This window comes from Anoplolepis gracilipes, chromosome 1 (genome assembly GCF_047496725.1).
Source record: "Anoplolepis gracilipes chromosome 1, ASM4749672v1, whole genome shotgun sequence".
Classification (NCBI taxonomy): Eukaryota; Metazoa; Arthropoda; class Insecta; order Hymenoptera; family Formicidae; genus Anoplolepis; species Anoplolepis gracilipes.
The window spans coordinates 14,495,447-14,507,742 of record NC_132970.1 but is presented as its reverse complement, the minus strand read 5'-3'; the positions used below and the strand labels follow the sequence as shown (position 1 = coordinate 14,507,742).

The window sequence follows — 12,296 nt, the reverse complement described above, 5'->3', positions numbered from 1 at the left end:
TCAAATGACCAAGAGTTTTTTGACGTACATAATGTTTGTTTAATTTTGGGCAATACGTATCGGAACTGGATTTCATCCAATCGCAATGTTTTTTACGAGATTTTCTGACGTGTGATTCTTCGAACACGTCGCTTCGCTTTATTGATTTTATGTATGCTTCCGAATATTTATGGCTATCGATTTGTTTGTCGTTTTTATCTTGTTCCATAGCTTTTTCTCTTCTCTTCCGCTTTTTTTCTTGTACACAATACGATATCTTCACTGAATAATCAGGTTTTTATTCTTCTGTCACAATTGTTATGCTAATTTAAAAATATTACATATGCATGCGTAATTTGAATATAAAAGTGTAAAATGATTTTGATATTACAAATGACACATATACAATAGAGTTACTTTCAAATTTCTCTTTAAATGTCATAATTGTTATAACTTACCGTTTAGAGTCTCACTTAAGAAGACAGAAAAATATATAATAACACATCATATTACAAAAACTTGTTTTTAATTATTTCATGTTTATCTCATTAAGTTTTTTAAATTATTGTTTCACTTCACATCAAATCACTCCTGTAGGAATATGAATATGCTATGCCGCAAGAAGTTGTCTTGAAACCTAATTTACGTTACCATAGCAATCATTCTGAGGCTAAAGAAATGTTATGTCAATTACGTAAGATTATTGAATAAAGGTGCGTTTGGGAAGACGCTACTTATTAGCTATTTAACGCTGTTTACCGAATTAGATTGTTAGATGATAGATGGTAATGCTACCGGATGTAAATATCCTTCATTAATATCCTTAATGACGTTATAACGCCCTACTCTCAATGATAAATTTAATATTTTAAAACCGAAAAGTTTTTTAATAAGCTTCTAAGTTCATTTCTAAAAGTTCACAAATATCCTTTCATGCAATTCCTAATGAAAACATATTAACTTTTATATTAAACAAATATTGTTACGACGCCGATAAAGACTAAAGTTTTTTAATTTTTTTCAATTTTTAACATGAAATCGCAACGTTCCAAAATTGTTGCTATGTGTGTACTTTAATCTTGGAAAAGTATTTATAATTATAATTATAATTAATTTTAGTCGCGCGCTAATATTTGTACAAATTGATCTATCTTTTTAAATTAATTTCTCATTAATTATTACAAAAATCGCAAAACGGTAGAAGACTTTACTCAGTTTAACCCATTCTACTTGCGCGTAAAAGATGATACAATTATTATCAAACACCCTACATATTGATAATGCAAGTAATAATTAAAAACCTTTATGTACATACAAGTAAAAATATGATATCTATATTTTAAAAAATAATAAGGGAACAAGGATTAAGAAATACATGCGATAAAATTAACAGCTTATTTCTTTCAAAGTAAATATTTATTGTGTATTTATATACGTGACATCGCTTTCAGAATAATACTTTCACAAGTATAGTGTAAGTCTGTCAATAGTATGTGTATATGTCTCTGTTAGTTGAATACCCGTCAGTAGCAACCGCTGTGTTTGAAATTTGCAGTTTCATGATACGAAAGATATATGAAGATAACATTACAGCGCAATATATTTCTTTTATATATATATATATATATATATATATATATATATATATACACTGTGTTTAAAATATGTGTTCTAAAACTAATTTTTTTTAGGACATACTAATAGTACTATTACTCGAAAAATTATTGAATTTGCTAAAACAGATCTTCTACAACATGTAAAAATTTCAGACAGTTAGCTCTTCATGGTGGAATGGAACACGTTATTTTATAATGTGCTGTTTGCTGTCGATTCACGATTTTAAAAAATGGAGCAATGGGCTACAATTAAGCTTTACGTTAAATTCGGAAAAAAGTGCAATGATACAAATTGCGTTCGGTGAAAAAATTATGAACCGTACGGTATTTGAATGGCATTTGCACAGTTTCGTGACGGTCGTGAATCGCTGGAAGATGATGCGAGAACAGAGAGACCGAAAGATTCACGATTATGAAATTGTGCAAACCATTCGAACACTATAGTACGACTTAGAACTTCATCAATCGAGCGCAATTTGCATTAATGCAAACGTTTCCGTCACACTTTTTCGAGTTTAATACAAAACTTAATCTACAACGAACAACAACACATTGCAACACCACGCGTTTTATATTATTACATAAAGTTAACTGTTTGAAATTTTTAAAGTTGTTCGAAAAATAGCGCTATTAGTATGTCTTACGAAAAATAAGTCTTGGAATTTCTTGAACACACTATATATATATATATATATATATATATATATGTTTTTTTTTCAATAACGCAAAATACAAATCGTGATTAATTAAATTTTATACATCTGTATTTATATGTATAATATATCACGACAATTCTACGTCCACATATGTTTGATTGTCACTCGTCTCAGATATACATAATACGCTGTTGATTTTTCTATACATGTCTAAATAGGCAAGAGTACTTCTTCGTATTTCTTTTTTCTCTCTGTATTCAGAAATACGCGAACGAGAACATTCAGCAAATTATTAGAGACAGCCTATTGTTAAAATGAGCTTGTGTACATGTACATATGTGCCCGCGCGTGTGTGTTGTGTGTATGTATGTGTATGTATGCATGTACATATATATATGTGTGTGGTCTTTTCAAAAAGTTTGTAGATTTAACTCGTAAACAATTTATTTTGCCTTATTCGGATACATGAATATGATTATCTTCAAAGTATGTCTCTCCACTAATGCTATACTTAATCCAACACAACTTTTTCTCTTTTAAAAGTTCTTTAAAAGATTTATTCTTCTCGTCGTTTTCTTCTTAATCGTTTCCACGTGTTTCAAATGGAAATCCCCCCTAATACCATTTTGATCTTAGGGAATAGAAAAAAGTCGTGTCACGTTAATTTGTTGTTTTCCCGCAACGTTATTCATCGTCACAAAAATTCCGACATCGTTGAAAAACAGACTTTACAAAAACGACCACAGAAACCGTTCAGCACATATTTTCGCGATAAAATTTTCACTGAAAATCAACAAGGCATCCAGTTGTGAGCGCTGCATGTTTGTAACGCACTAATATGTTACCACAACGGGAGATAAAAAATTAGTCTACGAACTTTTCCACGTATGTGTATATTATGTATATGTGTGTGCAAAATTAAAATATGTTTGGACCTCGCAACCTCCTAGCATGCCTCTTGCACACTATGAATTTGAATTCAGATATGCACATACAGATGAACGATTAAAAGGGAAAGACAAAGGCGCGCGAACAAACATTCGGTGACTCGCGCATTTTTCATTAATTTCGCCAGCGAAATGGTACGTAAGCGGCACACGTGCTCACAGAAATGGCGATTTACAGCCAAAACCGCATGGATATATTGATTTTCTTTCCGGCACCCTTTCGGTGTCCCCTGGACGTTTCAACGTCCGAGATACAGTCATCGTTAGTTTATACCAAACATACGCGATAGTCGTAGTGGTGCACGTTACACAAAAGCTGAGAACCACGCGACCCGTGCAATTCGTGCTGACCCTCTTTCAATGCGCAGAGAGATTTGTATACCAGGATATTCTAAAAAAAGACATGGCCTCGAGATTTTATTATATTGTCACATAAACTTTGTCATAAAATTCTATCTCTTATGCGAATGCAAATTTAAATAATCCGAATCACACGGTGTTCTTTGCAGAATATCCTGCGTAACGATGACTGTACAATTAAATCTCTAACGACTTATATCTTATACAATGTTGATTAACACAGGTACATTCAATGTGAATACAGATAACACACAACGCTTTTAAAAGGATGATTATTGAAATTCATTTTCGTATCGATTACTTCCTTTTTTTTTCATGTATGTACAATGTGATTTTTATTCGAATATTATCTCTTTGATGATTTTACAGATTCGGCAAGAGTAAAATAAATACAATGACCCGGCTCGTCTGCATTCGATCTAATAATGACATACACGTTGTTGATAGTTCCATACCAACGGTATCGATCCAATTCTCTTGTGCCTAACAAGCGATATCGTAGTAGTAGCGTTGCTATTGCTTATCTTCGAAATTCTCTTCGTAAATTTCAAGTCAAAATTAATATTGACCAAATTATGTAATACGCCGTATGTTCGATTAACCTTCTTCTTTGATATTCTATGATATAAACACGTAAAGTATACAGCAAATTTATTTAATACACAAATTTTCTAGCTATATTCACATGCATTATTGCTGCGTTTTATATCTTTGAACTTAAATAAATACAATCAATTAAATATCTCTCAATCTAATTAATTGAAAATTGTGTCGTATTTTTTTTCAGACAATGTTAAATTATAAATTGATAAATCAAAATATGTAACAAAGACAATTTTTGTAAGACATTCGAAAGATTATTTATCCCATAAACTTTGACAATATAATACGCATCTATATCTCTTCTCTTTTTAACTGTTCACACATATTCTATGTCATTTATAAATTTCAATATTTAATTCTTCAACTTTTTCATTTAATATAAAACTAGAGCTTATATATATACACACACACATCATCACTTTGTCAACTAGTGCGAAGTAAAATTTAGATGCTTGAAATATTAATATTAAATGACTGAAATATTACACATGTCTTTTTGCATACATGGTTACTTCTGTTTGATCAAAGTAAATTTGATAAAACTTTTGCAAAGAATGCAAGAGAGAGGAACTACAATCAGTTACACAACACACCAGTAAATATAACTGCATCAGTCACATGACATTACCGCCAAAGATACTCATTGAGATAATTGTAGAATTGGAAGGTATAATAATTAAGATGACATATATTTCGAACGAAATAGGAGACCAACTGTTGCCATGTTCGACTAAACTGCTTGACAAGAGTCGCAGTTTGCTCCAAAACGAGGTACACAACTCGCTTTCAATTAATTACACAATTACTTTTTCCATTGAACACTATAATGTAGATTTTCTCGTCTTCGGCAAGCAGCCGAAGCAGCAAGTTTAATCCTTGCCACATGATGTCAGAATGATTAATTCGGGCATATGTCAACGCAATATCAGATTTATGACGCTCTAAGATAATCCTCGTGTTCATGCACGGTTAATGTTTAAATGACGGTATCCAATTATCAGTCCATCGAGATTTAGAAAGTCGCGTCGAACTTTTTTTTTTTTTTTTCAGACAGATATGTGACAGTAGTCTTCAGTTGTGGTCCGCGTACGAAAGACGCGCGAGAAATGTGAATTGACAGTGGAAAGAACTTAATCCTAGTTTTGTTAATTTGCAAGCCTGTACAGCGGAACGGGAAATCCGGAGGTCATCGAACGGTTAAGGTCGTGTGAAGCGATACCGGTACGGAGTCCAGGCGAACAGTTCTAAAGGAAAAGAATAACATATCCATTGTGTATGCATCGCTCTCTTGCCATGTCCTCTAATGTTCTTAGCATGCAAGAGTGGTGTCGGTGCAAAGATCATTGCTACTTTACACCATTTCTCACGCCACAGATTCGGGATGCATAACATTAGCATGCACTCTGAAAACGGTCAGCTCGCTTACGAAAATATAGTGTTTTTTTCTTCATTGCCGATTTTTTACTTTGTCCAACAACAAGCGTAAATAACTCGACCGACGTAGAAGCTGCGATTGTATTTTTCCAGTTTTTTTTTTTTTTTTTTTTTTTTTTTTTGTGTGTGTTCCCGTTTGCTATTTTTTATTAATTCAATTCGATTCAAAGAGCCAAAAATACCAAGAAGAATGAATCTGCAAGATGTATGATGACGTTTTTGATTTCATCAATTATAGTTTAAGCAATTCCTGTCTATTTCTTGCTCTAAAATGTTAAAGAGAGACAAAAAATCAATTTATGATAAAAGTCGTCTCAGTCTCCTTGATATTGATCACTCTTTGATTGGAAAATACAAGTAAAAACTCCGAAAAAGTGATAGTCTGAATTAACAATATTTAAAATATTGATAACAAATTCTCTAATTATTTTCAAATAATCTATTCCGCAAGCTACCGTTTCCAGTTGCGTTTATTGTTCGACGATAAAAACATGCCGGATTGCTACGGATCTGCTGACTTTTTTTTTTTTCGTTTGTGAAAAAGTCCGGATGTGAAAGAAGTCTAAATGCGATATCATCCGAGATGAATTTGCAAATGATAGTTGAACGACAGTCTTCATGGAAGATGTGTGTCATGCGACTTTGTGACAAGATCTCTTTGATGAACGTCTTTGGTGATGATTCTGTGCTATGCAAGTATTTATATACATTAATCGATATGTAAATGTGTGTGAATGCTGAATGGCTTATCAAGGAGTTTCGGTTTAATAACGAACGATTCGACGGCTATCGTTTCAGGTGAGAAATAATGCCCAACACGGTTGTAAACTTCGCTAATCGAATGGCAAAGCGATAAAAACAATCATTCACAAGCGTTCGGCTCTCGGAATTGTTCGGACAATCGATCGACGTGGTCGACTCGTTCTCGGTCTGCATCTGTAGATGGTATGGTGAGAGGATGTCTGCAATCTGATTGAATGGTGAAACGAGATGAAGAGAGGTAAACGCGTTATGGAAAACTACTTGTAAAGGAGAATTTGTAGCGTGTTGCGATGTACACTACGTGTAGAATCGCTCTACGATTTACCATGATTGGTGAAGCACGGGCAAAGAGCATTCAGGATGCGATTGCAGAATCCACGCGCCCGATTGTTCCAGCCAGCGATGGTATCGCCACCCTTCAATCTACTGCCTGTACACACACACGCGCATATACGTATAGTCAGCATGTTATAAATATCAATCTAAAAAGATAATTATAATTGTACGTCGTTCTACTTTGTAAATAGTTCTATGTAGGGTGTTTCACCCAACTAGACGATCTGAAATATCTCTGTTGTTATTGATGATACGGGAGAATATAAGAAATGTAAGAAAACAATTTTTTAACTAATATATTACGATCAACAAATTGTTTTTTTTTTTTTTTTTTTTTTTTTTTGTCAAAATCACTTTTTTGTGAGTTAAAGATTATCAACATTTTTTGTTTTTTTTTAATAGGTATAATATAGCGTTATAGATTTTATTAAAAATCTGATAACTAAAATCTGATGACAAAAACTGAATAGTTTATGATGTATCGATTTCTTATATATGATAACCTTGATATTTTCTCTGTGTGATATAATTTATTCTTTATATATTTTCCCGTTTCATCCATGCAACAGCGAAGATATTACATAAACAAGATGTTATATGGGTATATTTCTACTCGTCGATTTAAATATGCATCTATTCAATTATATTTATCTAGTCAATTACGTTAACTATTTCTATTTTTCTATATTTTATTAATATCTAAGATTTTTTTAGTTATTTTTTTATGCGTCTATTTAGCAATCTAGCAATCTACGCACTTATCAAATCACTTCTTTTCGTTTGCTTTTTGTCTACTTTCCCTTCTTGAGTATAATATTTACCCCTTTACTTATATCTGCCTTCTTTTTTCTTCGTTATAGCCGATACGAGTCAAGAATATTTCCTCGTAAAAATGAGATATTTGAGTCTCGTAAGTGAATTAAATAATTGAAGATCAATATTTACTTACCTTCACCTGCATCAGCTCCCTGAAACACAAAAAAAAACAAGTATTGTATGCCCAATCTTCGATGTAATTTAGTAGTAGGCTGTTCTCGTTAATGACTGCGTTACCCTTAATTGAGTTTAATAACATCCGTAGTTCTACTCTCTAAATTTTTTAGAGTGAATATTTCACTCTAATCATGGAGTCACTAACCTAACCAGTTCCCTCCATGTGGAGTAAACATTTACTTCAATAGAGTGAATTTATTCACTCGAAGATAAAAAGTGAAAAATTTCTCTTATTTTTAAAGTGAAGTCAACTCTTGAAGTTAACCCTCGAAACTTCACTTCAATTTAAAGTGAAATCGCCTGCGTAGTTTTTTCCATGTGTCACTTTTAAGTTAGAATAGCGCAGCATAGGTGACAACGTACACAAAGAAACAGTGAAATGTCACTCTTTTTAGGATGAAGAATAAATCCAATAAAGAGCGAATAATTTTACTTTTTCGAAAAATTGAAATTTCACTCTACTTCGATTGGCAGTATTTTCATTATTGCTTGAAGTGAGATTCCACTCCAAAAGAGTGAGATTCCACTCTAAAAAATTTAGAGAGTAAGATTAGCCAATTACAGTCATTTCATTCTTCAGAAAAATAGCCACGATTGATTAATTTTAGAACTACGAATAAATAAAAAATAAATATATTAATATATAAATTATTATATATAAATAAATATATAAATTTTTTTTTAGTATAGCTCGCGAGTTTATACATTACCTCTGATTGAGTTTTTCTTTTTGAGGCTTCCGTAGCTGCGGTTTCTATCACTTCGCTAATAAATTTCGTCGTTTCCCTCATGAGCTCCTCATCCTTCTTGAAAGCTTCTTTCCTCTGTTCCAACGTCCCCGACATCAAGTTTTTTTCATGTTCATCCATGTTGCTAATATGGAACGATGTGGACATCCGATCGGTCAGCAACGAGTATCATCAACGATGACAGTTTTCGTCTTTGTATTCTAGCCCTTTACAATTAAAATTATATTTTCAAAGAATCTTATATAAGAATTGATTATGGCGTGTTATTTAAATTTTAGTAACGTCACACAAATATTTAATTATCTTAACAAAAATTCACATAATATTAAAATACACGGTAATATCTTGCGCTAAATACCGCAAAAATAGTTGTGCGTAGTATAAGAGGGAGACATTCCGTATATCTTTACGCGAGTCGGATAGTTGAGAGTATTCGAAATTTTCAGTTCTTATAATAACCGCTGAATAGATCGAGTTATTATTAGGCTTAATCGCTAGTTTAAATTATATATAAAGAAATTTTTATTTTTGTTCTGCATGTGCTATGAATGGAGATATTACGACGCAAAGTTCAAATGTAAAAATTTTAATTTAAGAAACGCCTTCATAATCTTGGTCGTCATCTCGACCACTTTATATAAGAAGTACATATTTACAATACAAAGAAGATAAGCATGTACGAGTTTACGGACAGTAATAAAAATAATGGTAAATGGTAATGTACTCGCAATACAATTTGTGCAATATTGACATTATCGATATAACGTCAAGTAACGTCATTTTGTGTGTGAAGCTGGAAAAATTCATTTCATGGATATATACAGGGCTTATTTTCTTTGTATTGTAAATACAAATAAAACTTCTACCGATATGTACAGAATGATTTAGACCACCCCCAAGCCAGCCTTTTTTTTTAAATGGAACATCAAAGGAAGTTAGGAAAAAATTTTTGTTACTCAAGGGCAAAAGTAATCATTGATCATGGTTCTATTTTTTGAGACAAAGCAAAAATATGTATATCAGTTTTGAAATTTCAAAGAGAAATATAAATTGAGTGGGATATTATTGGATAGAATTAAAAAAAAAACAACTTTTAGAGCTTTGAAAAAAACCACTTTTATTAAAACTTAATTTAATTATCTTTTACAGGTTTCAAGAAAAACGTACAACAAAAGTTTATAACTGCGTCTTTCTCGAAACATTCTTACAGTCTGTAAGAGATAATTAAATTAATTAAATTAAGACAATTAAATTAAATTTTAAAAGTTGTTTCTTTTTTAAAGTTCTCTCCAACGATACTTCACTCGATCTACGTTCCTATTTGAAATTTCAAAGCTGACTCCTACACCTACTTCGGTTTGTCACAAGAATAGAACCATCATCAATGATTGCTTTGGATGCCTTTTAGTGATAAAAGTTTTTGTCCTAACTTTCTGTGACGTTTCATTTTTGAGACAAACCGCTGCTACAGGTGATCTAAATTATTCTATGTACATGTATATTGTATAATACGAACGCAACTATATCAGTTCAGCCTATAAAAAACTCGATCGTCGTACGCATTATTGAGGTTCAATAATATGCAATATTTTCAACTAAGCGGCTTGCATGCAAATATCGTAAATCTGTCTTTCTCTCTCTCTCTCTCTCTCTCTCTCTCTCTCTCTCTCTCTCTCTCTCTCTCTCTCTCTCTCTCTCTCTCTCTCTCTTTCTCGATTTCTCTCATTCTCTCTGTACGCGTGCTTGCGTGCATGCGTGCGTGCATATATGTGTGTTTGTGTAACGAAAATTTACATGTCAAGGCAAAAAAAAAAAAAAATAAATACATATATACATATATGTGTGTGTGTGTGTGTGTGTGTGTATAACACATCTTGTACATACATCATTTAAATAATTTTACACTAAAAAAAAAAAGATTGATATAATCTCTAAAAACTTACCTTTTTAAAAAAAGGCGTCAAGTACACGTGTTGTGAAAAACTGTTTTACAAAATATGTTTTTTTTTAATTTGTACAAAATTTTGAAATTTAGAATCGCCAAGTTTTTTAATTTAAAAAATTTTAAAAATATAAAAAATTTTTTATCTTGTATTAATTATTTTTACTTTATATTAATTTTTAATTTTTGGATAAATTTTTAATTTTTAATATTATTATTTTTATAGAAAATTAAATTAATTATTTTGTACAGCTGTTTTGTCAATGTTGAAATGTTTCTATTTAAAATTGCGTAAGTTTTTATTCTTAGTTAGCGTATTTTTTTTTGTATTTATATTATTAATTTTGTAGAAAATTAGGTCAAATTTTTTATATTTTGCACAACACAATTTTTTTAAATATATATATATAACATATATGGAAAATTATTTAATATATAATAAGAACTCGCGAGAGATGCATGCGCTGTGTATGTGACCTGGAGTAATACAAATGCACTAATTTTAGACTATAAATGGTCTCTTTTATTATATCTCTTTTTTTCTCGTTTATTCTTTTTATGATCACCGACTTGATATTAATTTGTTAAGATTCTCACGACCCTTTGCACATTCGAGTTTTTTACGCATAAATTATCGATAATCAACGGCGAAAACGAGGCTTGGAACCGGAATATAATTTCAGTGCTTTCGGATTTCGATTTAATAGAGGCACATGAAGATGTGAAGAATTAAATTATATTTTTATTTAAAAATAAAAAATAAATTAAACTTATTATACGATTTTTTAAGGGAAGATAAATTCTTGTATATATAAAATAAAAGTTTGACGTATTGCGGTTTATTATTTCTTCATATATTTAGACTGTAAACTCTGCATGTATTTAATCCGCATTTCCGTCGCAATATCCGCGTCGATCGAACCCACCGAGGGATTACACCGGTTTCAATCTCGACGTCAGTTCATTTTTAAGAATATCGCAAGATGAGGACGATCCCGATTGCTAAATATAACAATGTAACATGTAATTGCAGACACCAATGTAAATACAACCACGACAACGATGACGGATATATGCCACAGGTGGTGTGTATTGTTTCACCACGCACGCACACTGATACCGAACAGTCATCTCTACGTACACGCGCGTGTATCCCGGGGATGTTGACGATGACGTGGTCACCGATGCCCAAGGCCGATGTTGTAGTCGAGGCCGGCTGCCGTTTAATCGCTGATAAAGGTGCCTGGACCTGGCCACTGAACTATCCCGAGCCTAACCGGTCGAGCCTCTGACGTATCTCCCAGATCGTATAAATTCCTCCTCGCTTTACGGACATGGATCTGGCTCGACGAGGAAGTGCCCTCAGTATTCAAGACGCCAAGAAACGGATCGATGACAATTTGAACGATGAAAAGGGAAAGAACCCTTCATCATTTTGTCAAACAGCGTCTTCGATGGGTCGCGCGCCGCCAGGTAATGATCGAACGCGAAGCAGCCGCTACCAGACGAAGCTCTCTTACCCGACTGGATATCACCCCAGTCAGACCCCGAAACGGAGCATGCGTCGGGGGCATGCAATTATTAGGTTTTTATATCTCTGCTTCTATATATCTACTCTCTTATCTATGTGGGCGAATATATACACGTGCATACACCCGACCCACGCGTGTACGTATACATGCATATATACATATGCATACATATGTATTCACTGTCATTTTCTATCTTGTAGATTCAAACATATGCTACCTCTATCAATCTAAGCTAGAGTGAGAAGCGGAATTTGACTGTATAATGCGAGTTATCGCAGGTGCGTTGATTATCATTTACTTGAAAGATCTTGAAAAATGGATGAATTTAAAAAAAACATTCGATCGGAACTTATTTTGCAACGCTGCAAATTTTTCATCCGCGGAAAG

At 32.6% G+C, this 12,296-nt stretch overlaps 1 protein-coding gene across 3 annotated transcripts; it reads right to left on the bottom strand.

Moving 5' to 3' along the window:
* Nucleotides 1-1,616: 1,616 nt before the first annotated feature.
* LOC140672553 (uncharacterized) lies at nucleotides 1,617-12,051 on the bottom strand. 3 transcript variants are annotated; one of them, XM_072904809.1, is made up of 5 exons: nucleotides 10,379-12,051; nucleotides 8,397-8,641; nucleotides 7,643-7,661; nucleotides 6,683-6,787; nucleotides 1,617-6,564 (listed from the first exon to the last, which is right to left on the bottom strand). In XM_072904809.1, the coding sequence occupies exons 2-5, from the start codon at nucleotides 8,580-8,582 to the stop codon at nucleotides 6,458-6,460; spliced, it is 417 nt and encodes a 138-aa protein (XP_072760910.1). In that variant the 5' UTR covers nucleotides 8,583-8,641; nucleotides 10,379-12,051; the 3' UTR covers nucleotides 1,617-6,457. The 3 variants fall into 3 exon arrangements, with proteins under 3 accessions (XP_072760910.1, XP_072760903.1, XP_072760919.1); XM_072904802.1 differs by having other exon boundaries at nucleotides 11,519-12,030; XM_072904818.1 differs by having other exon boundaries at nucleotides 1,617-5,405; nucleotides 11,519-11,946.
* Nucleotides 12,052-12,296: the final 245 nt, after the last annotated feature.